Raw genomic sequence first — 27,873 nt, 5'->3', positions numbered from 1 at the left:
TTGTGAATATGTTGCTGAGAATGTTCATATTTTCCATTCCTCTCAAAGACAGAAATGACGTTGCCTTGGCTCCCTCTCCCCTACTCAACTACATTTAACAGTTCAAGGCAGGGGATAAGGAAATTCTGAACTAGCACCAGGATCTAGCTTTGTCTCAACTCTAGTCCAATATTTGTACTAAAAAAAAAAAAAAATAAAAATCTACATTTGTCATTTTTAAGTCACTTTAGACTTACTGTTTCTCCCTCTGATTTAGAAAGTATTAGGTCAGTACATTTAGGCACGTTTAAAAAAATTACCTCCTTATGAACCTGGAACATTAGCATTCCACACAGCTTTTAAAAACAAAAAAAATAAGGCTAGAAGCAAACCCACATACTAGAAATTAATTACATTCTCTAAATTATTCAATGCTTAACAGATATATTCAAACTAGTTATCTCTGCAAATCCATTCAAGGTCGTTGAATAAAAGCAATTCCAAGCATACCCACAAGCCCAATTTAGCATGCTGGATCAACAGCATGCAGTAGTCAGCTGTGAGAGACCAACCAGGATCGAAAACAATCCCGTTCAAATTGAGTGAGTTTAATATATGCTGATTTTCTTTAGTAACACCAAAAAACTATTTAACAACATGATTAATTTAAACTTTCCTCATTTATCACTAACTACCTCAAAACTGCACATGATTAACTAAGTTTCCCCACACTTCTACATAATCCTTTTAAGTCCTTAGTTCATTATTTCCCATTTTGAAATTCCACTGTAGAAAAGTCTTCATCACTTCCTGATAAAACTATGCTATCATTAGCCAAGAAAACAGCATTTTAAACAAAAAAAACACACCCTACAAAACACAATCAAAAAAAGAGTAGCAGCAACATTGTTTAGAAACTAAGTGGTAAATGGATCATAATCCAAGTTCTATGTAATGCCAAAATCAATGGCATTGTAAGGTGACAAAAATTAATGGTTGATACTAGGTTTGTAAAGAGAAGCAGCATTTCCTCAAAAAGCAACATTTTCCTGTGTATTTGTTTGTGCAGAGATCAGTTCTGGCCACTTTAGTAGTATGCCATATGCATGCTATCTGCCCAAGCTTTTCTATGCAGAGTGAGCTCACAAGATTTTAATCATGCAATGCAACTCAAAGAGGAAAAAATTAATATATGTGCTATTGTAAATTTACTCCTAAAAAGCTTTTAGCTTGCTATCTCAAATCATGGTTTAATCCACGAGTATATGCAATTTATCAAAATGGTGACATATAAAGAAAAAGACAGTAGAAGCTTTGGGAGACATTTTATTAATGTATTCTTTTATTAGCAATGTACAATAGACATTTTAATTCTCTATGTATTCTGTCTCCTTGAAGTTTGGTAAATGCTTGTTCATATATAAAACTACACAATGCCTTTTTTGTAAGGACCAGAAATTGTGAAAATCTAAGTGCTACAGTATATTTTGTAGTGATTAAACATGTTGTCCAGAAGAGTTACCAGCCACTTCAGTGAGGAACTTCTAAAAATGTTTCTGATCAAGTTCAAATGCACCTGTTCATAAATAACGATTGGTTTGCTCATGTCCATTACACTGCTAAGTACAACTGTCTCCAATATAAAATACCGTTTCAATACATTTCTCCATATGGACAACTAGATAATCTAGTCATATTTACTTTTAACCAAGGCTAATACAAATTTACAATAAAGTAACTTCAGAACTTATTCAGAAAAATTATTTTTCAACCAGAAGCTTTACTTTGGACAAGGCAGAAGTATATTGCAAGTGACATTCTGCAGCAGAAGCTGGAGGCTTGAGAACAACTAAGGACTAAATATCAGCAATACAGACTTTTACAAGAACTCTGACCATTCTGAATGTTAACATTAAAGACCAGGTATTTCAGTTTGTGCGCCTGTCAAACAATCATAACCTCTGCACATAAAAAGATGAAAAATATCCCACAGAACACAGTATTTCAGAGAACATGTTATACATTGGCATGACACTTCTCAGATCAAATGGGCAACTGAAATTTAACATCCACCTGTGCTTGTTTTGCTAAGGTTACTATTTCAGAGAGTTTCACCACCTGAAAAAAAAAAAAAACCAAAAAATAAAAACTTAATTTCAAAACAATCCTAACCTGAGTGAGCTGGACCAATCTTTTTAAACAAAGTAGAATCAGAAAATCATTAGCAAGATCTTAAAAGGGCAAGGGGTGGGGGGGAATTGTTACTTAGTCCAAGTGCATCTTAATTGTTTTTAAATGAAAGATCAGTCAAGTCTTTTAGAAAACTTCTCACACAGTTACACAATGTCTGGTTCTCATTTACAACTAAATATCTTGATAAAATGTTAGTAGTTTTAAACTTCATGACACTTTTTTTCTTGGGAGGTGCTGGGGTACCCACTCACAAGAGGTTCTATATCTCCAGAAGCTATTTCTCCTCTGAATTTTTGTTGCAAGCACCTCTGGATCTTATTTTGATACCTTATGGAGCCTCAGCTTCTCTTGCATAACAACTCAGAACTGCTACGAATTATTTCCTGCTTTGAATCAAATGTTGTAACTGACTTTCGGAAAAAAAGATTCAGAACCGTAACTTCCCCTATGACACAAAATCCACCAGATGCCCTCTAATTTTTTGCAGATGAAAGTTTTTCATCTTCACTGTTATCTACACTAAATTTTCATCTTCAGTAAAATACTAGTTATCTAGAACTATTTACAGACATCTCTTGAATATTTAGGTAGAAAAAAATACTTTAACATAACAAGTTTATAAATGCTCAGTTCATTACTCTGATCTATCCTCATCCATTTGTTTATCTCATTCATAGTATCATCTTACATAAATCTGTTCAAGGACAACCTAATCTACCTAAGGACAACATACAAAAACAACTATAACCCATTCAAAGAGTGCTTCTACAGATACAGACAATTTAAGATTATAAAACTAATTTTAACTCCATTCGCATGGCTCCATGATTCAGCTGAGAACTTCAGATTCAGCAGCAGCTTTAAAAGATGCGTTACGTAGATGCAAGACAGCTTAAAGACCCACACATACTGCTAGGGAAGATTTCCATTGACCTAACCAATGCTTGATCAGCCTAGCAGGAGTTAATACTATTCCTGAGAACAGAGGGCCATAAAGTCAAGCTAAGCAAGTTCCTCCTCTAGGCAAGCCACAGCTGCTTCTACAGCTTCAACCCCAGGAAACAAAGCAAAAGAAAAAAACACCACCCAAACACAAACCACCTGTCTGAACATCTAATTACTTCATGAGGCAACAGGATAATCAACTATGCTTGGTTTTAATCATGCACACTGAAATACAGTGGTCTATCAAAGGAAGTGTTAAATTGAGGTAGTTCAAAAATGCAGTGTATTTTCTTCCAGTTAATAAAGCTAAGCTCTTAGTCATGCCCCTACCAAGCAGAGTGACTGATTCTGTCCTTTGCCTGGATTTTTTGGTGTTTTTTAACCTGCCTTTTGGTGGGGCATGGGGGTAGACAAACAAAAAAAGAAGTCCCAAACACAGAAATTTCTGGAGTATAATAGCTTCTGACTACATAGTTCTCCTTATAAAATATGCACTTACTCATTTATAAAACATTTGCTTCAGGCCCTGATAGTAACTGGCACTGTGATTTATCCTAAGCTACCTTTAGTTGAATGAACAGAGTTTCAACTCTTCAATATTCTGCAACAGATGCTATGTTCTGAAAAGAATATTCAGAGCCAGCTATCTTACCATTTTTGCAGCTTCATCCAAGTCATCACACGCAAGGATTTTGAGGCCACTAGCTGTTATTAAAGCCTTGGCATCATCAACTCGTGTACCTTAAGAAACAGAGAAAATGCCGCTCTTATTGACCTACTACCAGAGTAATTCTCATATTTTCTAGGAAGCCTGTTCCAAAAGTAAATTAGCAAATAAATTTAAAGACAACAACTTTAGTAGTTATAAAAGCAAGAGATCTCTTTTTATTAACTTGCCAATCCTCACCAACTAAATTCAAGGTTTGCCTTACTTTTCCCCACGGCCTTCATCCTACAGGCAACTTGCTATGCAACACAAGCTCAAGAACATTTGTCAGTATGGACAGAAATATATTTAACATGTACTGAAGCACACTCACCTTGCAACCGAACCACAATTGGTATTTTTAGGTCCAAATCCTTTACTGCCATAACGATACCTTGTGCTATCACATCACATCGCATAATGCCACCAAATATATTTACCAGAATAGCCAGTACCTACAGAATCAACAATATTCTTGTTAAAAACAGCCAGAAGCACATCAAACAAAAGCACCACTCAGCCTTTCAGCGTAAGAAAAAAATCAAGCTCCATAAATGTAATAAGGGACTCTGTGAAATACAGTTCTAGAGAACACCAGTCACAGAAGTACAGTTCTATAAAGTCACATACAACAAAACAGTTACTTCAGGAAAACAGTACTGCAAAAATGCCTGTCCCAGGAAACTTGCACACTGTCCTTCAATTCAGCACAAGTTGCAGACAATTGCCATTTCTCCTACTCAGTGTGTATTCTGTGTAGCTACTTGGAAAGACACACACCCATCTTCTGTACAAAGCCAACAATGTATCTTATTTCAGAATATTCTGAACACGATGAATAGAGAGCTGTTTGAGTTTCTTCAAGCAAATCAAACAGACGAAACTTCAGTAATTTAATCACTTAATTTGTCAACTGTTTATCTTTCCTTTTACAACATTGCTCCGGCAAAGGTACCTCCCACACTAGTACGTCCACATACTGAAGAAGTCATGCTAAAGAACACAAAATTTTACAAAACTCATACACAAGACACTGTTTATACAGTTTACTTAAAAGCTAGCATGCTTAGAGGTAAGCTATCTGAAATATATTTTAATCAGGAGCACTACGCCTGAGGTTAAGGGGAAGTCTTTTCCTACTCAAGTGGTGGCAGGAGGGGTAAAAAGATCACAGTCAATAGTGAAACATGAAATAAAGTAGGAGCAAAAATAGGTAGACAGCCTTGGAGGGCAGAATAAACTTAAAAAGACAAAACATTAATGTGCAACTGGTTAATTAACAGTAGCTCGGTTTTCATTATCTTGCAATTAGACTAGCTCATCTGTGTGGCATCGTTCTTGCTCCTGCTACTAATGGGTAGCAGCAACTTAGGCTGGCACCCCAGCAGGCTGTTCCAAACAACCCCCAAACTGAGCCCATCATGCCAGTCAGAGTGCAGTCCATGACACCAGTGAGCTGTACCACTGTTTGAATTTCAGCACCAGGAATCCCAGCTACAGTCACTGTTTTTTGATAAAAGCATGTGCAGCTGAAGGAAGGCAAAAAAGGAAAGAATATATTAATAAGTCTGTTTGACACCTACCATCAGCAGAAAATTGGCATTGGAAAAGCCTGTCCCAGATCAACAGCCCCTAGATTCTTCCTTGATTCGTCTTCTCTTCTCTCTGTAATTCAGGCGCTCTGTGCCTGTGTCCCTCACTTTTCACATTCTTTCGGCAAAGCGAGGGAAGACAGAAAGTCTTATGAGGAGCAGCTGAGGGAACTGGGGCTGTTTAGTCTGGAGAAAAGGAGGCTCAGGGAGACCTTATCCCTCTCTACAGCTGCCTGACAGGAGGGTGTAGGCAGGTGGGGGTCGGTCTTTTCCCAAGTAACAAGTGACAGGACAACAAGAAATGGTCTCAAGGTGTGCCAGGGGAGGTATAGACTGGAGATTAGGAAAAATATCTTTACTGAAAGAATCGTCAAGCATTGGAACAGGTGGTCCAGGGAAGTGGTGGAATCTTCATCCCTGGAAATTTTTTAAAAGACATGTAGATGTGGTCCTTACGGACAAGTGGTGGACTTGGCAGTCTTAGGTTAACAGTTGGACTTGATCTTAAAGGTCTTTTCCAACCTATATGATTCTATGATTATAACACATTCTTGGACTGTGGTAGACTCTGCATTTGTTAACAAAAATGTCTCCAAGATTTTTCTGAACTCCTCTGTAACATCACTCATCATTTGTTTCTGGCCCTCTCCAAAGATGAGCAAGTGGTGCATGAAATTCTGGTGCAAAAGCGGCATACCATTACCAGATCCTGCAAGTCACTCCCACCTTTTGCAGTTACATCTTCTTCATATTTTTTGTTCTTTAAAAAGTCCAAAACTCCCCATCAAGCTCCCACTAGGGTAAACAAACACCTCTACATAGACCATCAATCCGGTCCTTACATTGTCATTCTAGCATGGTAAAGCTCCTCCTCTAGTTTCAACCAATTTGTTATTTTAATAATATTCAAACACTTCTGATAAACTTTGGCTAGCATGAAACATAAACCCTTTCCAAGCCCAAGGTTCTTTTACCTTACATTACATATAATGAGTACCTTAGAAACTTGGTTGTGCACAGCACAGTGAATATTCATTTCTACAACTCTATGCACAAAACACCCAGTCAAAAAAAAAACCAAAAAAAACCACCAAACACAAAACCCATCTGAACAGTGATTTCTGACTCAAAGATTTCTGGAAAGATGAAAACAAACAAATTCAAAGCTGTAACTAACTGGAGGATGCAAAACTGCCTACTCAGTACACAGCCAAAGAACCTATTTTTACATAAGGAGGGAAAAAAATGAAACAGGTTTTCAGGCTACCTTCATTTGCACCAGGATTAAGCTAATATCTCCATTTTCTTCTCTTTTTAATTCTATGCTCATAAAAACACATTTTCTGAAGAACATGCACGAAGCACTGTCTTTCAAATCGCAGCACATTTTACCACTGTGTAGGACCTTGGTATGCCAACTCTTCCCTCACCTTTTTATCAGAGGTAATAAGCTTAAAGGCTTCTGTCACTTGCTGCACTGTAGCACCACCACCAACATCAAGGAAGTTTGCTGGAGTTCCGCCGTGAAGTTTAATTATATCCATTGTGGCCATAGCTAAGCCAGCACCATTGACTATGTAAGAATAAAGATAACATTTAGGAATTCAGTTTATAAATCCACTAGGCCATTTAAAATTCATTAAATTAAACATACCTAAGCAGCCTATGTTTCCATCCAATCCTATATAGTTGAGATCTGCTTTTGCAGCATCCCTGTCTCTTTGATCTTCTTGTGTCCAATCCTGCATATCAAAGATCTTCTTCTGACGATAGGCTGAATTACTGTCAAAGTTTATTTTAGCATCCATACACATCACTGGAAGAAAAAAAAAATCATTTCGTATTAGAATAATAGCTCAACTGCTACATGAATATGTGAGAAGTACGTTAAGTCAAACTTGGCAGCTATCTCAGGCAGTCCAAAGTTTTGCTGAAAAGACACACCTAGCACTGCATGTAAATACAAGATTCTCTCCAGTTTACCCACACAATGTTAAGTCCCTTTAACTGCACTAAAAGGGAAGATAATTGTATTTCTTGAGACACTCTAAGAACAAAGCAGCTTACAACGAGCTGTTTGATAAATCTGGGCAAATTTTGCTTCAGTAATTAGCATAAAATTAATCTCTACAGAAGGGCTCTGGTTTGGGTTTTTTTAATCCCTCTTAGTTTTCTGCTTTTAGATTATATATATATAGTGTGTGCGTGCATGCATTTAAGCACAGAAACACACTGAAAAAATGTTCGAGTTGGAAGAAAAGGTGTCAGAAGAATACACACAAAAGTTTCACTTAGATATCACTGCTGACATCCAAACCCTAGAGTATTCTTTACCTCAGAACTAAGTTGCTGTCTGTACAAAGGTAAGGCTTCATTTCTACCCCTCGCTACAGATGATATAAAAATGACAAGGTACGGGAAACAGATGTGAGAGATTGCTCCATACTGTTCATTTAAGCAGTATCATTCAAAAATAATATTAATAAAAGAACAGTAACAGTAGACTAACGGTAAGCTTTGACAAAGGAGCTACATTCACGCTTAAATTTAACACTGTTGTACTTGAAATCAAGTACAAATATTCTCCACAGATGTATTCTTTGGTGAGAGGGCAACTGGCTGTGATTGAATATTAACTCACTATTCTGCAACTGGATATGCTAAAAACCTGATAACCATCAAGATATTACTTAAAGCACCTATAGTCTTTCAATACATCAAACATCAAACTCAAGCAGTCATTCTGATGCCTGAGTAGCAAAGGCAGAATTCTAGAAGATGCTGCTCCTCTGGTTATCTTTTCAGTACCAACTCTGAATACACAAGATGGGTCAAGTTTCAACTCATGGATTCTGCAAAGACCCAGTTTCCAGAAATACCTTATCCTGGGTAGCCAAACACTCAAGAGTAGAAGATGTGTTCTTACTAAATAAATCGAAAAGTTTAAAAAGGAAGCTATTTAAAGTTAAGATCCTACTTAGCAATTAAGAGCAGGTATCTACTATGCCTAGATTCTCAAATTTATATGCTTTATTAAACTCTGTTTTCAACATACCACATTAACGCTAAGAATTCTTACTGTATACAGCTGAAGTTTTAGCAGTGTGAAGCAACTAAGATTTACAAAAAAATCAGGTTGTTACATGAAGAATATGAAGAAGAAACATTACCAACTCCTGATGCATCTTCAACCATAGGATTTATTTCTATCATAGTAGCATCATATTTCAGGAAGAGATTATATAATTTGACCATATTTTCAGCTGCTTCATCCACCAAATTAGGAGGAAATCCCATTTTTTGGGCAAGCTGAAAGTAAAAAATTGTTTATCTGTTAACTGATGTTCAGGGTTTGATTTATTTACAAATTAGGAATTTCACAGCTTAGCAATTATTTCAGCATCAACTGAATTTATAAACGCAGCACCTCCCCTGCCCTCCTAGGAAAAATGTAACTCTTCCATTTCAAACGATTGTTTTCAATATAAAACACCACATTTATCCTAAAAATGAGCTAGTAAAAAGTCATTACCCCATGCCTTCACAAAGCTGTATAAAAGCTAGATAAAGCACTGCCATGCACAGTTGGAATTACATTGACTATCACCTGCAAATACTTAAATATCTAGTTCAAAACTATTTCAAAATGTCAAAAGGGTTTAAGACAACTCAGCGGGTTGAATACATGCACACTTAACAAAATTTAGAAACAACCCTCCCATCCTCAGTAATGTGTACTTTTCCACATTAACAATTACCCTAACAGCTTGCTCCTTTTTTATGCCTTCTACTATATCAATGGGTTCCTTAATTATCGCATCAGGATTCTCTGCAGCAACATCTTCAATATTAACACCACCCTGAGAACTGCCTATCAGCACAGGACCCTAGAACAAAAAGAAAAAAAAAAGCATAAGTAATTTTAATACCCCACAATTGAAACTTAGTTTTTCCCATAATATACCTCACAGAAGTAAAATCTTATTGTTAGTTGGAATTTTTTTTATTTGGCATTTTACTTGTATGCTCCGAGGAGAACGTTACTATTTATTCAATAAATCTATATAAAACCTTATAGTAATACTTTCCAAATTTTAAGGTGTACCTTAGGTCCAATTTCTTTTAACAAGTAAAATTTTCCTTTGAATACACTGTAGCAACAGATCAATTAACACAGACATATTATTAAAATTTGATAGAAAGATTCAACTTAGCAGCCACATGCATTTTATTTTCTAGGTTGTCACCAGAAAAAGAACAGCCTTATCTCCCTTTCTTCTCCACTCACCCTTACACAAACACACATCGAATGCCAAACACTCGTTTATTCATTCTGCCATGCTTCAGCTCCAAGGACAAACCTAGATCTGCGGAACCTAGTGACAAATTACTGCATACTCCTGTTCAGTAGAATCACAACAACTACAGCCATCAGGGAAAGCAAGTCACAGAGTCCTGACAAAACATCACCCATTTATTCAATAAAAGAAATTAAGAAACCGGAATTGGTAACATTTGCTGCAGAGATTAAAAAAAAAAAAAAAAAAAGCAGCTATCTCAACAAAAGCACCAGGGACTCACTACCATGGAACCTACAAATCTGTCTCCAAGGACTCGCTACCACGGAACCTAAAAATCTCTCTCCATAGGAACAGTCTTCCAGTTTACAGTAAAGACATACTCACTTGTATCGTCTCAACCTACCTTCCCTTATCACCACCTGGTGCATGGATTATGATAGCTGGTGTACTAAGGTAGCCTTTCATATCAACACAGGTCTTAAACATTAAACAGCCTTATAACTGTTGACGACTAATTACAGAAAGCATGACACCGGTTCAAAGAACACGCTTAACCACAGCACTTCCTTCCCACCACCATCCTTCCAAATGGAAACATAGATGGCAAATTATCCTATATCTAATAGCAAGGTTCAACACAATGAACGTTTCTGGATATTCATATCCTGAACAGTCAGAAAGCTAAAAACACATTAGAAAAATAAGTGAACCATTTTGCTTAAAATTTAAGTGGTCTTGCCCCCATTGGTGAGTAACATCCAAGACAGCAAGTTCCACTTTCAATTATTTTGCATACTTCCCCCCCTTAAAGGAAGAGGTTTGCAACAACATCAGAAACGCACACTGTATGCTGTTCAGCCTTCACACCGATGCGGCATTTCCTCACCATAAGCATCCTAGACAAGTTAAAGCAATTACAAGCACATCTAAAAACATGACTTAAAGTCAGCAGTAAAAGCAAAGCACATCCCTATCAAAAGACAATAATCCACACAGTTATGCTCCATATACACTAATAAGATTTATTTTATTTTTATTTTTTTACACAAGAGCAAGAGCAAGTCAGGAAAATATGTTTCCCTTCTTTATCTAATTTGCTTAAAGCAGCTACAGTAAATTCCATAAGGATGCTTTCTTATTGATACCACAATTTTAAGAATATAAAATCTAGCCATTTACAGTATTTTAATGCCACCTTGTGGTAAACCTGGGGTGCATACTGTAACACTTGGATCTTCCCTGCTCTATAATACAGTACAACAGAATGTAGATGCCCCAGTCACATAATTGTACTAAAACCCAAAACAACTGATACCTTCACATCAAAAAGAATGCTACAGAGGGAAGAGTAAGGAAAAAATACAGTATTTCACTCCTAATTTTGCAAGGGAAAAATAGAAGTGTAAGACTAGCTTACTCATTCCTCCACATAAAATTATTTCATACTCATGCCAGAGATACTCCTCTAATTACCAAGAACAGTGCCTCTGCAAACTCTTAAGCATCTGGACAGACCAAACTCAGGTTTTGTTGAGCTTCAGGAAAAAAGTTCCAAGATCTGCTTTACTCTGTTTCTGTTGAAATTATTTAGCAATTCACAGTCTGTGCTCCATAATAGAATACTACTCTGTCAGAAAACACACTGACACATTTAAGTAACTGGGTTTGAAACGTAGCCTAAAATCTATATATCCACACATACAGAATGTACAAACTGGAGACACTTTGGCTTTCAGCCTCCCAAAAGCTCTCAAGACAGATCTCTAGGCCTAAACTTTCTTACCAGTTCCTGCAGAGTATTGGCATAAGAAAGCTACCAGCACTCTCAAAACTAAGGGACACACCTGTGCACCTCTAGGAACTGTCACACATTGGAGAAAAGGAATGTTTTATTTATCCAAGACCACTGGCTCTTCCAAAAGACTTTCACTTATCTTGTTCCTGACACTCTTAAATGGTGTGTACATGTACATGCACACACATAGCTGTATTTTTAAACTAAATTCTAGTATGAGCATCTGGTAGATAAGTGCAAACTAAAACCAAAATGAAAACAACTCCCTCATTCCACCCATCTCCCCTTCCGCCATATGACCCTGAACTTCAGTTGGGGCTATCAATACTCATTTGTTATTCCTTAAGCTGTAGCACTACATCTTTAAAGCATTTAAACACTAAGGCACTCATAGTCAGAGATACTAGGAAACAAAATTTAGCTCATGCATGTTTCTGATTTTCAAAGTTACCAGTACAGTAAACAGTTCTGTTGTTTTGGTTGGTTTTTTTTTTTTTTTTAATTCAGCTATAACAAGTTAATTAGTTTACTTCTATTTCTGATATTACTCACTTGAAAAGACCTTTCCATTGTTATTGCAAAATAGTATTCTCTCCTGGGATATCTGCGCTCACAGATAAATACTTGATTGCATATCCTGCCCTTTTCTCCTGTCTGCTTGGTAAACAACTTCTTTCCAATCATTTTGGAGGAGATATCTTTTGCTTCTTCTGGACTAGAATAAAAGAAGCTCAGAATGTAACAAAGAAACTGCTGGAAAAACAGAAGTAGCATAAAATAAAATCTTATCTCATTTTTGTTATTTTAAGGTTAATAATTAAAACACTGATTTTAAACTAAGCAATAAGTTAAAATCAGAATGTTTTTCCACTCAGATACTTAGAAACAACTTACGAAAAAACTATTTTCACTCCTCCTTTGAGGCCACCTTCAAATGTTCCTTTTCCTCTACCACCAGCTAAAACCTGTGCTTTAACCACAAGATCCTTTGAACCTAGAATGAAAGAAAACCCAAAATTTGTCATCTGCGACTACTAAAATGAATTGCTCCAGGCAGAATAATAAAGGCTGGTTTCATTTTATCCCTCCTCCTCTGCCCCCACCCACCCAACACCCACCCCCCAATTCAAAACACAAATATGTGAATACAAAACTGTAATGTAACTCACAGAGCTTATTCCAAGAGTCACAAACCATCCACAAAGCACAGCTTAGGCTGTTCTGTGAACAAACCTTGGTGAGTTAGCATCCGAAAGTGTTGACACTTTGAGTGTTTTGATTTTTAGCATGTGTTTGAATCACAAATGATTAAGCACCCAGTAAGAAATGGTATCTCAAAGACTATTAACAAGATGAAACTGAATATGTGACATACTATAATTAAATATTTTCCTCAATCAAGTACAAATACCCCATATGTGTAACCACTATCTTCTCAGCAATGATATGTAACTAAGGCACTTACCCAAGCCAACTTGCAGGTCCGCTACAGTTTCCATTCAACAGAGCACTGAGCATATGCTTGAGTGCTTTGCAGAAGTCAGAGACCTAAGCAAATCCACTATTTTTCCCACAGTACGCAGAGTAAGCCCTTTAGTTGGCTTTAACTGTTTAAAAATCTTTTACAAAATATTCTTCCAGGTAGGGGAGAATGTGCATTTGGGTTTAAAAAGTAAAGTACGAAAATATAATCAAAATCAACTGCAATATTCTGAAGTGTCATTAAAAGAGAAAAAGCAAAGAGAAAAGTTAAAGTCATTTAAGGTGATAAAGGAAGAAAAACAAAGCCCTGAGTTGTTATTCAAGTTCAATTACACTGAACACACTGCAGAGAACAAATGGACTGCAAGATGTTAAGAGCTGCCCCATTCACATTTGTGTGGCACATCCCATCTTTTCTCATGCTACCATTAGCTGAGCTACTCTGGTCTTTCTGAGCAAAGAAAGAAGTTGCTGTTCTCTTAGATGTGAAAAGGCAACCATGGAAAAGCCTAAGAAAAATTACAGTACTCAAGAAAAACTAGCTGCTATGCATACTGAAAAAGATTATGGAAGAAACAAAAAAGTTGTGTTGATTCCTTTTTTGACCTGTATCCTGCCTGGTCAGATAAAATTAACTTGCATAACATCACAAGCTAGGGTGGCTATAAGCAAAGGGAATGCTCAAGTTACTATTCCCAACTAGCTGCTTGTAGATTTTACTTCTTGACTGTCTACTAACAACAGATCTCTGAAATCACAACTGATATGAAATTCTTTGGCACAAGAAGCATGAAGGTTATAAAATTCAATATATTTTGATTTACTATAGTCTATTATCTAATTCAGTTCCTGAAGATAACTTTTTTATAGCTATTAAGTGCTAGCGAACAAGTAAGTTAACATGCTTTATAGAAGCCACACAAAACAAGACTTAAGTTTTATGCAATTACTTTAAGTACAAAGCTTGCTTTAGATAACACTAAGCCTCAGGTATGATTAAGATTATAAATAGTAGCTTCATGGAGAAATGAAGCCACATACTCAAACATGCAAGCTTAAAAATAAAATTCCATCAATTTGAATACAATTTACTTTGTACATACATACAACCACAAAATTTGGAGGAGCGTGACTTCTTGGTATTAGCATAAAAGATAGGAAAATACTTTCTTTTCTGTGAAGAGATTAAAAAAAAACCAAACAACCAAACCAAAAAAGAAACCCACGTAAACAAAACACCACACACACTCCCTTGCTCACAGAGGATCCCACCCGGGCTCCTTTACAAGGATCTGGACTCAAATATTTAAGATTTAAAATACAACAGCATTATTTTACTATTTTGAGCTTTCCACATAAGTTTTATATTTGACAGATTCAGAACTGATATACTTAGTAATAAAGACTAAAAGATTTAACTTGCAGTCCACTAGGAAGTTCAGAAAAGAGGGTCCTATTTCTTTCCTACACTAAGTCCAGAAGGCAAAAGCTGCTTCTGTAGAGAAGCTTTCAGGAAAGCCATAAAGTTCACCCACTGGCACCTTCTTTGTAGTGCTCCTCCTAGCACTAAAGACCAGAATCTGAACAAGTCAGAATCTGATGCCGACTAAAGCTCTAGTACAATCTCAGCTGGAACATTACATTTAGCTTTGGACGTGATGATAAATGTAATTTTCAATGGGAAAGACTGGTTACTTATGATGATCACTGAAATGAAGAGCTTCTCTTACAAGAGCTTGGTACTACTTTAAATCTATCAAAGGAGAATGATGCAAGAACATGATTATGGTCTTTAGCCACCATACCTGGTGAGGGACATAGCAAGAACACACAACTACACATGCATCGTATATTCAGTTTCCTGCTCTACACCAGCCAAAACCAAAAGCCACCTATCAAGGGAAGTCAATTTTAGAAAGGATGCTGGGGAGAAATGAGGGATATGAACTGCAGAAAACAGCCAAGCTAACAATCTCCCTGAATAGCATGCTATTTTGTGATGACCATGAGAGACAGAATATTGGGCTAGATGAAACACTGCCCTGATCACATAGGATATTTCTCAAGAATGTAATTGCATGATCACACTTTGGCAACATATAAAAACACCCGGAAAAAAAGTGTGTGAGAAACAACTTTAAACTTCCTGCAGTCAGTTTTGGCTATAACAAAGTTGTCATTGGACTATCCCTTATGCAACAGAGTGCAACAATCATGGCATTAAATGAGCAGGACAAACGATTTGCAATTTATTTTCCTACAGCACTGCAAGCTAACTAGCTGCTTGACTGCATAAACACAAAACACTTCAAGGGTTATTTGACCAGCTATGTTTACAAGCAATTAAGCTGCACAGATGTACCTGAAACAAACATGTCCTGAGAAAACCTTAACTCATGCAGAAAATTTATTGTTCGATAAACCCTTTTTCCTACAGCTCTTATTTAAAGTGACCCTAAAATCAGAGGATAGAAATGTTTGGTCACACACCTCACCTGCAGTGTTACAGCTGCAGCACTATCACACAACCTGACACAGCAGAGACAGTAACCCAAGAAAAAATTTGGAAACCAGCAGATAACATAGTTTTCTACTGGGTGTCAACAGTTGTGCCCTTCTGGTGTACTCACACTGCTTTGAAATACTGCTAGGTTTTTGTTTCAATGAGCAGGTATCCACGTACAAAGTTAGACAGCTTATACCAGTCAACACTACACCACAGCAACAGTCCTGTCCTGCCTCCTGTTCCCTGTTTTTCACTCCAGTCTTCTTTCTTGTGCCAGCATAAACATTTGTACAATCATGCCTTGAAGCGTATCAGAAAAGTGACTCCACTGAAGGCAAAAACCTTTTGCAAGCCCGTGCACCGTGTGACAAGCACACACACAGGGATACTGAAGTGAGCAGGACAGAAAGCAGGAAATCTTTCAGCAGCCATAAAGCCCTAACAGGGCACTGGAACAAAATAACAAACATTTAGGACAGCTCTCATGTCTCAGGCAAGCAAGCCACAGACCAATGCACAAAACTCAGAACAAGTATTCGTTAAGGCCTGCACTTCCATATTAATGGCAGTTAGCACTAAAAGCAAAACAGCCTGAAAACAATCAGAACACATGTAGAAAATTAAGAGCAGATACCAATGAAAACAGGTGCCTGAAATCAGCAGAACACTGAGTTAGTATCTATCTGTTCAGGACAAGAAAAATTATACAATACTAACACCTTCAACAATGGTTTATTAACTAGACAGCAGAAGAGTCATTCAGTCAGGAAACAGCCCAATCTTTATTTCTAGAAAAACTGATACTTATTCATTGGAACAAACAATTTTTGATTCCATAACTTAAGCTTTCAAACTGGGAGAAAGGTCTCTTTCTGCTTGCATGCACGCATTGGTCTACATCAAATACAACCTTATAATAAGCTTATTAAAAGGCAAGAAGGCTTTTTGTTCTGTTCTATCTTGGAAGTTTTCTGTACAAGTAGGTAGTCTGATGACTAGGGGCAGACAAACTTTATTAAAATGTTCTGTTTTACAAGTTTCCATTCCAACTTTTGTCAAATCATTTCAATTGCCAATTCTCTACTCAGTATTGACTGTAGTAGCACTACTGCTTTCCACATACTAAAAACACCTTCTCGGTAACTATGCAAGCCTAATGTGTTCTGACAAAACAGACAACAATAAAAAGCAGTGATAGGTTAGTTACACAAGTGCCAATCAAGTTCTTAACTACCTTAACTACAAACTTACCCTGGGAGAGAGACAGAGACGCATAACTTTTGCCTCAGTTACTCTGTATTTACAAGATTTTAATACCAGGAAGAACATCTCACCATTTATAAGGGAAACCATTTTTTTTTCTTGTTGCACAGATATAATAAAAACTCTTAAGTTTAAACAAAATAGTTGTCTTTACTGGAATTAGGGAGGGAAAAGATGGGCTTGTAACTAACAGCATATTATCAACAGAAGTCTCAACATAAAGAGTATGCCGACTCTGCCAATACTTGAGAGTATACCATCTGCTTTTTGTTAATAAGTATAGTTATTTAGAATTTAACTTCAAAATTACATTTTTTTCGGCATTTGAAACTGTTAGAAGAATCACTGCGTGCAAATCAGAAGTATGACTACTGAAATAATCACGTGCCAGGAATCTGCATACTTTCACTGAAAAGACCATGACAGTCAGGATGCTGATAAGAAAATAGCAAACAAGATGTTTCACTACTACAAATACTTCCTGACATTGATCAGCTGCATCAAGTTTTTCATCAACTCACAACAGAGATTTCGTTTTGGCAATAGCTTAAGTTAAGCGATTAAAATACAGTGGTCAGAATGTGAATGTGCTGGTTAGACGAATTATTTAATTAGTGAATTATTATCAACAGTATGCTTTGATATTAGAACTTCAGAGGAGTGAAGTCCTAGAGAAGAAAGCAAAGGTTGAAGAAAAATGTAAGCTTCAGATGCCAAAAAAGAAGCGTTCACCAGAATTCAAGTCAGCATTTGGTTTCTAGACTACTACTGCTGGTTATCTAGAGATTTTGACCAGGGAAGCAGGAACATAATCAGAAAAAGAACTACTTAACACTGACCACTACAGCAGTTGTGTTTGTTTTTTTTAAACACCTGGGAGATTTCTGCACAAGGTTGCCACCTTAGATCATCATCCATGTCCTACCTACAGCATCTGAGCAAACACTGGAGCTTCAGACTCTACAGATAACCTAAAAGACATCACTCAACATAGTCAAGCAGGTAATTTACAGAGAAAACTGATAATGGCAAAACAGCCACAAAGTATTAGGAACAAAAAAGCTAGATGGGAGCTTTCAGTGTGACACAGAACAAAGGAAAAAAAGACTTAATCAGACTACCGAGGAAGGCGTGGCATACACTAAGGAGAAAACCACCCCAAACTTTTCTGCCTGAAACACCTATTCTTTTGAAGAGCTACTGAAGAAAAAGCTAGTACTTTACCTAAGAAAATCACTGCACACATTGTACTAAACTTTGGTTTCTGACTAAATCAAGCATAAGATCAATCAATCTATTTATAAATCTATCCAGGTTTATATATTTTACTTTTCTTAACAGATACAGGTTGTATGTTTGAGCAGTAGGCAGAAAAATGAAACAGTAACATTGAAAAGAACTTGAAAGGTCTGAAGAGATACATCTATTAATCACGAAACTGTCTGCAGGAATACAGCCAATCCAATTACTTGAGTCATACCATAGAAAGCATATCAAAAAAGATCATTCCTTATAAACCACAATGATAAGGAAATAGACTAAATCTTTTAAACTTCTTAAACCACAGACTCCATTGCTTTCAGTCTTCTTGCAAGAACTCTGGTGTAAAAAGGTAAAATGTTACACACTCAGATTCTCAATAGTTCCTATTCCGAACAGCTTTTTATTTTACCAAAATTTGACTGTCTGCCACGAGCGTAAAGCTGTGGGATGCACTGTATTAAAATCCTACAGAACTACGGGAGCAGAAGAGCTGCTTCAAGATATTAAACATTTCAGAAGTCTTACCTCTCAAATAATCATGAATGGAAATATATGCTATGAAAGAAAAGCAGACTTTTCTACAGACACACAGTATGTCACTCCCTTCCACACAACTAACAGAAGGAAGTGTCAGGAAGCTTCGAAACTGCAGTTACAGCAATACATACACTTTCATAGGTGCTGTCTCAACAAACAGCAATACTATACATTTCAAAGAGTGTATTCTGCTAAGCTATCTGCTATCATATTGATGAAGCATCTGTTCTTCAAGAAACAGTCTTTAGGTTCATTAGTCATGTTCTTGATAACAAGTATCAACCTCTCAATCAGCACCAGTCACAGTGCTAACTGGAATGTACACATAGGCTAAGAGTAAACCATAAACTTAGAGGCAACCAAGAGATCCTGCTGCCTCTTACCAATGCTGTGAAACAGAATTACTCAGCTCACTTGTTCAAAGTTTAAGTGAAATGCTCACGTAAAATATGAAAAGCCACAGATTGCAAAGCCCACAAATATCTGAAAAGACTTTTTTTTTTTTTTAAATCAGTGAAGTCTTTAAAGACTTCATCAGATGCAAGTCTTCTCAGCTCCGAGTAGCAAAAGTGAGAACTAGAGGTCTTGAATGGAGGCAGTGAACTACTGGAGGAAAAGCAAGCAAGCAGTGACACTTACATGAGGTCTAAACATACTCCCAGGGACTAAATCACTGTAGGAGTTATGTTAAAAGCATAATAGTTTCATGAACCAGTATGTAGTAACAATTTACTTGAAATGAGATGGAGGGTTCTTTATAGGGAAAAGTTGCTTGTGATGAGAATAGTCATGGGGATTTATTACTTAACAGGCAGACAAACATGAAAAGAAAAAGCTATAGGCAAACCGATGTTGTAATAATTACAACAGCCAACTTCCCATGGCACAACAGAAGAGACTTTAAAAAGCAGAAGCAAAACAATAATCACTTGCAGAATCCAGCCTGAACAGAAATCTGAGTTGAAAACAGCACTTTAAGAAATCTGATAGCTGCAGCAGAAATCACATTTAAAAAAAAAAAATTCAGTTTTTTTTTTCCTTAAGAGTCCAGATAAATGTAATAGGGAAGAAAACAATGCAAGCTCAAATACTGTACTTCACATGGGGTAAACAATATGCGCTTTTTGTAACACTTCAGCCTTTAAAAGAAAAAGTACTTAGTACAAGAAAGACTGGGGGAAGGGGAAGCAACCTTTCTAGCTTCCAGACCTCATCTAACTTTAGACCTCAAGATAAGCATAACTACAAACGAAATTCTAACAAATTTCATTATTTTGTTATTTAAAGAATATTTAGTGCACTGTTCTAAACAGGCTCCATGACAAACTGCAACATTCATATGCCTCACCTTGATTTTACCACACACTAGTTACCTAGCAGTGATAACAATCCTCAGTATGGTTAAGCTTTGGCTTTGTTCATATAACAGGGTTACACTGATTTAGCTACAGCCACAGCTAAATTATGATAATCTCTGTTAATGAGAAGGTTGTATTTGTTATACATTGAGATAAAAAGTTACCCATTCCTAAATGAAATTAGGTATTTGCAAAAGGAAAGAATTCCAATGCCAAACTCAAGTTTACAGAGAGCAGGTTTCTGACTAAAGGTTATCAGGAGTATGTGAATCAGCACTAGGGAGACAGAGCAAGCAGTATTTCCAACTATCTCTGTAGCGGTTTAGACAAACATTTGAAAAACCAGTTTAACACATAAAAGGAAGCAAAGGATAAACTGGTATCTACTGGCAGCAGCTCTTACACAACAAAAATAAACAATGAACAGGTGGACAAAAAAAGTGAGACCTTTTTCATTCTGCTAGAGATTTGGCTTGTTTGGTTTGGATTGAAGTACATACTAAATGAAAACTATAGAGAAACTGCTACAATAACAAAAAAATCCAAAACACTGGAGCAAAGGATAATATGCCACCATTCAGAATGAGTTCTGAACAACGTTCGAGCAATGTCTCAAGAACTCAAGCTCCTTTAGTGCATTCTCCTTTTCAGAAGTCTTCCCTTTCTCATCTCAAGTACCAAAGAAAGCCACAGCATCAGATGCACACCAGCTTCAACAGAGTACATGTCTGACAGCCAGAAGCCCCAAATTCTTTTATTCTAGCTTACTAAAGGTTGCTGACTCACACATTTCACAACTTCATTTTTCTGACCCCCGAGAAATTGCACAGGGTTACATGGTCCAAATAAAAGGCATACGTATGACAGCTATATAAACTGCTATAAACCAGCAGACATACCTACTTTGCTATAGGACTCCCCTCTGAGCAAAGTGTTTAAGCACCAGGCAAAGGAGATTGGTTGCTTTTTCATCAACAAGCCAGGAATTTAGCATATAACTACAAGGCAAAGTTCCCCCCTCCTGCATTTGTATCTTCTGTTCTATATGAAATCTTTGACTACAGAAGCTTTACCTGCCACCAACACTGAAGCTGTTCATACAAGATTTCCTCTAACCTTGCTTTCGAGCAAAAAGAAATCCAGAATATGCGCAGAGTAGAGTCTATTACTCATCTCAAAGAAGTTTAGGTAGTTGTATTAGTCTGGGCTAATACAATTTATACCTGTCCCTCTCCTTCTAACCCAGACTCACAAGTTACAGGAAAAGTATCTGCAATATCTGGGATACAGGGATGACGATGCTTGAAATATACCTTCACATCCAGTGGGGAAGGGCTTGATCCTATGTTAAAGGAATTTCAAGGACACAGTTTAGTTTCACAAACAAGTCTCAACACACAACCAAGAGTGTCTTTAAAATTAGGTCACTTCACTGATTTCACCGCGTGCTTGTGCACTGGGTAACCTTAAGCATTAGAAAACTTCACATTGAGAAAAAGTAAACACTCAAATCTGCAAGAAAGTTGCATCACAGGAAAGGCTCTCTTAAAGAGCAGGTATGTTCAGAACACCAATAAATGTCTTACCAGGAAAGACAGAACAAGTAGTTACACCTTGTATCAATCCCATGCTTATATTGTATATGTTCTCTTTAATATTATACCTATTTCTTTTGCTATTTTGTAAGCTTCGTCTGGTGTCCTGGCAACCAGTCCGTGTGGAACAGAAATGCCAGCCTCCTGCAACAGTCCCATACTCATGTATTCATGTAGTGACAGCCTCCTCTGCTGCTGTTTTTGCACCTGGAATCCATGATTATTGAGTATTCCTGGACTTCCACCAAGTACCTGAAGGAAAAGAACAGAAAATAAAAAGAACAAAGAACGTGACTGTGATGTGAAAAAATACCTTCTCTGTTTAGGTTAAAAAAAAAAAAGCCTACCTATTAAACAAATACAGTTTAGTGTACCAATCCAAACACCTGAACACATAATCCTACACTTGTGCATTACCTTTCCACATTAGTTACTCGTGTCAGGTCTAGAATGGGGTTTTGTGAGGTTTTATTGGGGCAGCAGGAAATTGCTGGTGAAGCTGCTAGCACTGACAAGGGCTGGCAGGGTTAAAACACCCTTAAGTATTTGGTTAGCATTTAAGTACTTTAAGGAATGTATCTGTAGGGAAAAGAACCTTGAGGACATTTGGAAGCACAAGAGACAAAGAAAAGCTCACAGAATAGGTTTCTTCAAAAGTTTTGGTAGATTGCCTCTGTCTATCAAACTAAAAAACTAAGACCTGGGGAGGAGGGGTAGCAGAGTTAGACCACCTTCACTGGCTGTACCTGGCGAATTTAATTTGCTACAGAACAGACTACTTAGTCTTCATATGACTATCATGAAACAGAAGAAAACTAGCTATGACTTGTTTCAAACATCTACACTGAATCAGAGGGTTGCCAAATGTGCAAAATAACATTTCAAATGCCAAGTAAAATATAACATGCCTAATATCCGATACAAGAAGTTCCAGTGTGGAATGAGTCTTTATTTCACCTGCCGAACTGACATACAGAACTCCACAAATTTCTGATATATATTTTGTATAAAGAGAAAAACTGATTTTGATTATAAAACACCAGTAGTACTACTACAGGAGTAATGACTTTTTAAAAAGAACATATACTCATGGACTTTAAGACAAGACAGACTTCCAAAGGGTACCTTGTAAAGTAACTGTATTTCATAACAAGAAAACTATTAACATACGTAAAAAATATTTGCTGCAGTTTTCACATTTCATGATATAGGAACAAGACCTTAATTTTATACACATACGGAACAGCAAACCTACTGAATTCAGCCAATCCATGAACATAAACTAGCACTGAGAGATTCAAAGCAAAAAGACTACAAACCAAACTTAGATACAGGCAAAACTCTGCATTTATTTTTACTTTTTCAGCATGTACCATGGGCACAAGTACCACAAAAATCAGTCTGCATCTGGAAGTTTCACACAGACAGGATTTTTAAGGTTTTGTTTCATTTAAAATCAAGTCAGAACGCAGATGACACAAGAGCTTTACCAGGGCACTTCAAGCTAACTGAGAGAACCTATTTAACCTCCAAGGGATTCCTTCTGCAAGCAGGAGGCCCCCCTCCTTGGCATGAAACCCCAGCGAGCCGCGCTGACGGCTGCGGCTCCTGGCACCGTGACGGCCGGGCCCGGCAGGGTAACACGAGAGGGGGACGGCGGCGACCGCGACCTTCCCCCGGGCGTGGAAGGAGAGGCAAGGCGCACGGAGGGCCTGCACCTCCAGGCTCCCCGGCTCTGCTGCCTGTACCGCTTTCCGGGGGGTCTGCAACCGAAAACAAGCCCGCACGCCGAAAAGGCGTTCAGGGAAAACAGGAGCGGAGGCTGGGAGATGAGCTGACCGGCACGGCCCGACCCCCCGTACGAGTGAGGTGACGGCGGAGATGGGAGCGCTGGGATTTCCAAGCAAGTCAGGGGAGGGGGGTGTGAAAAGGAAGGAAAAGAGGACCACGCCGGGAAGACAAGCAAGAGCAGCAGCGGGGCGGGGGGGGGGGCGGGGGGCGGAAACTGTACACCACAGGCGAGCACCCGGCTGCCCGCCCCGCCGCCGCGACAGGGCAGGGCAGGACGGCGGCGGGCCGGCAGGGGACAGCCGCTCCTCCGTCGCCGCTTCGCAAGGAGCGACCCCGACGCCAGCCGGCACGGCACGGCCCTGCCCGCTCCGGCCCGCCCCGCTCCGCTCCCGAGCTGCCGCTACCTTCGCCGTGGCGGTGCCCAGCGCGGCGCGGATGCCGTTGCCCCTCAGCCCGGCCGACGCTCGGCTGCAGATCATGGAGGCCGCCATGGCTGAGCCCCTTCGCCCTCCGCCGCCCCTCCCAGCGCGCAGGCGCCGCCACCGAGCCGGGGCGGGCGGGGCAGAGGGGACGGGGCGGGGCAGGAAGCGCTCGCGCGACTCCTCTCCCTCAGCGACTGGCGCCCGCGGGACGGGGGGAGGGGCGGCTCTATGGTCTCCCAGGGCCCCGCCCAACGCGCCCATCGGCCGCGCTGGAGCTGACCGCCTTCCCAGCCTCTCGGTTTTCAACTATTTTGTTCTAAATAAAACAACGTTTGTTTTCTGCAGGGACCCTAAAAATGGCCGTAACCCACTCGCTGCCGTCCCACACAGGCCGGCCTCGGCTGGCGCCGTGTGCGTCAGGCACGAGGAGCAGGCCCCAGCTCCCTCCCGCCGCCCCCCTCAGCCCAGTGCTGCTTCAAAATGGAAAAATTGCGAATATCTTTACTGTGAGGAATTATTTTTTTTTTTTCGTATTTCGGGGTGTCTCCGTGCAACAACTCAAACATGTCCGTTATCAAACTGAAGACCCTGTATTTCTAGGCACCCGTTTTGCAGACCCCCTTCACCGCCCCCCAAGCAGGCTCCCCCCGCCATGACAGGAGAGCCCTTGGGCCTCACAGCCCAGAACTGCGCCTCCGCCTTTGTGCTTTAGTACCTGTGCATTTACCGTGGTGGCCTTGCATCACGTCACTAACGAACCAGGGGACAGACATCTCTGCAGAAACCAGTGAACGGGCCTTGTGACTCACAAGCAGGTGAAGCTTTTTCCTTTCAAAGGAGACAGTAATTAGGAAAAGATTAGTGGCCTGGGAAAACAGAACGGGAAATGTCCTCTACCCATAATGAGGAAAAATGCAGTTATTTCCACATACCATGAACATCACAGCTAGATCTGATTTGAAGGAAAGCCATGCTAGAGCTGTTACCCTCCTGAGTTTTGTAACAAATTACTGCATAATTAATAACCAGATAAGCTGCATTTTTTGTGTTCTGAAACGGAAAGTGCACTTACAGCTATGATACTGCATAGCTTCTCCTTGGGTGAATATTGCAAAAGAGAGAGTAACTAGCCATGGTTCAGTTATTTTGCTTCTGGTCCTCTGCTGTCCTAGTGTTATTGTCACCTGTGAGCACTGCAGCGAGCTCAGCAGTGCACTTCCCTCTGCACCTCTTACATCCAGACATGCAATGCAGGAGTACATGTCACCGAACCTGTAAGCAGCTGCAAAATTTTGATAGTCCATCCAAATTTTTCCACCACAGGTGACAGAAAGGCTTCCTTCTGCCAATGGGAAAGAAAACAAAAAAAGGCACTTACACTTTGTGCTCTTCCTCTCCTATGCATGCACACTGGCTCTGCGCTACTCACCCTGCCTGCAGCTCTGTCCCAGGACAGTACTTGTACACACTTACACAAACTTCAGGAAATGTTACTGTAACTCTTGAGAGACTCTCCAAAATGACCTCCCCCCTGGAAAGGGGCAAAAAAGGGCATGCAACAAAGTTTACAAAGACGATGTAAGGAAGCTTGGCAGAACTTAGAACCTTAAGCTTAAAAGCCCTAAGCTACTATTCAGAAACAAGTACTGGCTGCGAGTCAGGAAGGAACTTACATCCTGACTCAGTTGCTCACTACTGCAAGAAAGATGGACAAATCTCTGAGCTTATAATTCATCCTTGCCGTAGCAAAGAGCTGTAAGACATTCAGAGTACAACTACTATTGTATTTTCTTCTCACTACACATGACTTCTCCTTCCCGTTTGAAGATGCAGGTTTTTACCTTATACATCAAAAGAAGAAATGTTACATATACAAGACATATTACAAATGGTCTTGCAATATTGGCAGCTGCTGCCATTGTCTCTAGTCTGATACACAGCTATACGGAGAGCTTTAATTGTTTGGATGTTGCGTTGTCCCATTTCCTTCTCGGCTGTGAGAATTCATCCAGCTGTGATGCGCTGTAAAAACGCACGGATTTCTGTCTGTCTGATCACCAGTGCCACCATCTGGCTCAGACTGTCAGTACAGTCGGCAGTTAATGCAACACAAACCTGAAAAAACATCAGTTCTTGGAAATGACACATTCACCTGTTTTTGCTTTCTTAGAGAAAAAGGAAAAGACAACAATCTCAGCTAAACCCAGGCAAATTCCTAGTGGGCCCGGTTAAACTAACTCAGGTTTGCATACTCTCAGCCTAGCTCAATCCCTGACCTACACTAGGGGAGACTGCAAGGAAAGGGGAATGCGCCGTAGCATTCTGATAGATATCCAGATATTTTGCTTAATCTCCAGAAAATTCTAGATACAGGTTCCTTCCTATTCGAAGTTTAAAACAGTGAGATTTCTTGCTGAAGTCAGAGTAAGCTTTTTAACAAGGATCAAGGCCCTCTCTGAAGCTGTACTTAAAGCTATAAAGAAGGAGGAAAAAGGTACATTGCAAATGAGGTAGAAGGAGCAAAGATGTTTTAACAGACAGATAGCTGTTTGAGGCCAAATAAAGCATCCCAGAAGGCTCAAGCATTGTAAAATAGATATGAATTTGCTTTATTACATAGTTACCACATCTACCTAGTGACAATGGTACAACCCAATTTGTTTCCCAGCCCTTGTAAGCTCCACTGGTTGCTGTTTAAGTCGAAAAACATTAGGACAGAGAGTCTTGCCAAGAAGGACATCTGAGCAGAGAAAGCCAAAGCCTCTGCCAAGGTCATGAGTTTAGAGGGCAGAAAAAATTCAAGAAAAAAAGAAGAGATTTAGCAGGTGCTTAAAAAGCATCCCAGTACCTGTGAGGAAAACTTCACTGAGCTTTCTAGAACACTTTTAGTTGAAGACAGGAGGGAGGAGCTCACTGTTTCAGTATGGTAGGTGAGTAAACCGGTTCAACTGCTGGACCAGCCAAGGTCAGAGCAAAGAATCTGACTTGAAGCAAAGTAAGAATAATCCTTCAGTGGTGTCTACATTGCTTTACATAGCATGTCTTGCAGCCAGTGAATTCTCTCTGCATTGCTTGTCTGCAGAAGTACCATTGTGATTAACTCTGGACAAACTGCAGGCTGCTAAGCAAACACTCCGGAGCACCTAATAACATGAAACTATTCACTGCACCCATTTTCAATATGAGCAGGTTATTCCATCTGTCCTGATGACTGTCATACAGAAAAGGCAATCCAGGGTCCTTGCCTGAAGGTGCTCCAGTGTCCCTCCTTCAAGGACTCTGACATCTTCACCTGTCCTTGCAACAGGCATTTAATGTACACGCTGCCAGGTCTGGATGGCTGCAGTTTTCTGCAGGGGACAGTACGAACATTAAGCACCAGCTCACCATCTCTCTTAATACAAGAAGTGGGAAACACGAGGGAAGGCTGGCAGGTGAAAGGTCCAACGTACACAAAAGGATTTTGTTTGCAAAAGTCATTTTTCACATAGCTAAGCTGTGGAGCACCTTGCCATAGATGCTGCAAATGGTGGAAGTTTACATGGGCTCAAGAGGAGTCTTGGTAGGTTTAAAAAAGAAGAGAAATGAGAAGAGGGTTAGTAAATACACAGAAGCCACCTCTGCCTTGAGAAGTCACTGAGCCACAGATGGCTGTAGAAGAGTAGTTGAAAGCCCTGCCATGATTTCTTGCTGATTGTATTCCAGACATCCACTCTGGATCACCAAGTACTGATTTTTGTCCTGAGCTAATGGATACTTTTATATTCTTCTGTCTCGGTCTGTGCTGGGATTGAACACACCCAGAAGTTTCATAGAAGCTGGAGCATAATACATCTTTGGCAGCCTATGAATTGCCCAAGGTCACATAAAATATTAATGGCAGAGCTACAAATAAAACAGAAATGTCTCACCACCTACACTCATTCTGATGACTCAGTCTTGTCTGTACACAGCAGAGCAAAGAAATAATTAACAAGCAATGAAGACAGTAGAACTCTCAACACAGTACAGCTCAAATTTGTCCTACTGCTCTTGCATATGCTCACCATTATTCTCTATGAAGTGTTGTGAAGACAGTGACCACTTTTGGGCTGACAGCACATCCTGATGACAAACAGTACTCTTAATGGAACCAGATATGAATG

The 27,873-nt window shown here is 39.2% G+C and overlaps 1 protein-coding gene across 2 annotated transcripts; it reads right to left on the bottom strand.

The window, feature by feature from the left end:
- Nucleotides 1–1,292: 1,292 nt before the first annotated feature.
- SUCLA2 (succinate-CoA ligase ADP-forming subunit beta) lies at nucleotides 1,293–27,873 on the bottom strand. 2 transcript variants are annotated; one of them, XM_056327285.1, is made up of 12 exons: nucleotides 27,775–27,873; nucleotides 24,444–24,556; nucleotides 21,584–21,767; nucleotides 12,406–12,505; nucleotides 12,064–12,226; nucleotides 9,174–9,302; nucleotides 8,586–8,724; nucleotides 7,070–7,231; nucleotides 6,846–6,988; nucleotides 4,158–4,278; nucleotides 3,770–3,858; nucleotides 1,293–2,097 (listed from the first exon to the last, which is right to left on the bottom strand). In XM_056327285.1, the coding sequence occupies exons 3-12, from the start codon at nucleotides 21,678–21,680 to the stop codon at nucleotides 2,023–2,025; spliced, it is 1,218 nt and encodes a 405-aa protein (XP_056183260.1). In that variant the 5' UTR covers nucleotides 21,681–21,767; nucleotides 24,444–24,556; nucleotides 27,775–27,873; the 3' UTR covers nucleotides 1,293–2,022. The 2 variants fall into 2 exon arrangements, with proteins under 2 accessions (XP_056183260.1, XP_056183258.1); XM_056327283.1 differs by lacking the exons at nucleotides 24,444–24,556; nucleotides 27,775–27,873 and adding an exon at nucleotides 23,711–23,866.

This window comes from Falco biarmicus, chromosome 2 (genome assembly GCF_023638135.1).
Source record: "Falco biarmicus isolate bFalBia1 chromosome 2, bFalBia1.pri, whole genome shotgun sequence".
Classification (NCBI taxonomy): Eukaryota; Metazoa; Chordata; class Aves; order Falconiformes; family Falconidae; genus Falco; species Falco biarmicus.
Note: the sequence above shows the minus strand (reverse complement) of the source record. Positions and strands in the feature narration are given on the sequence as shown.

Bases quoted from the DNA above. Each gene is read 5' to 3' on its own strand.
- SUCLA2 (XM_056327283.1), bottom strand. From the start codon at position 23,797: ATGGCGGCCTCCATGATCTGCAGCCGAGCGTCGGCCGGGCTGAGGGGC. The intron at 12,227-12,405 runs GTAAGTTGTTTC...CTTTTATTCTAG, and splicing joins GGAGTGAAAATAGTTTTTTC to TCCAGAAGAAGCAAAAGATA. The intron at 6,989-7,069 runs GTATGTTTAATT...ATTCTTACATAG, and splicing joins TGGAAACATAGGCTGCTTAG to TCAATGGTGCTGGCTTAGCT.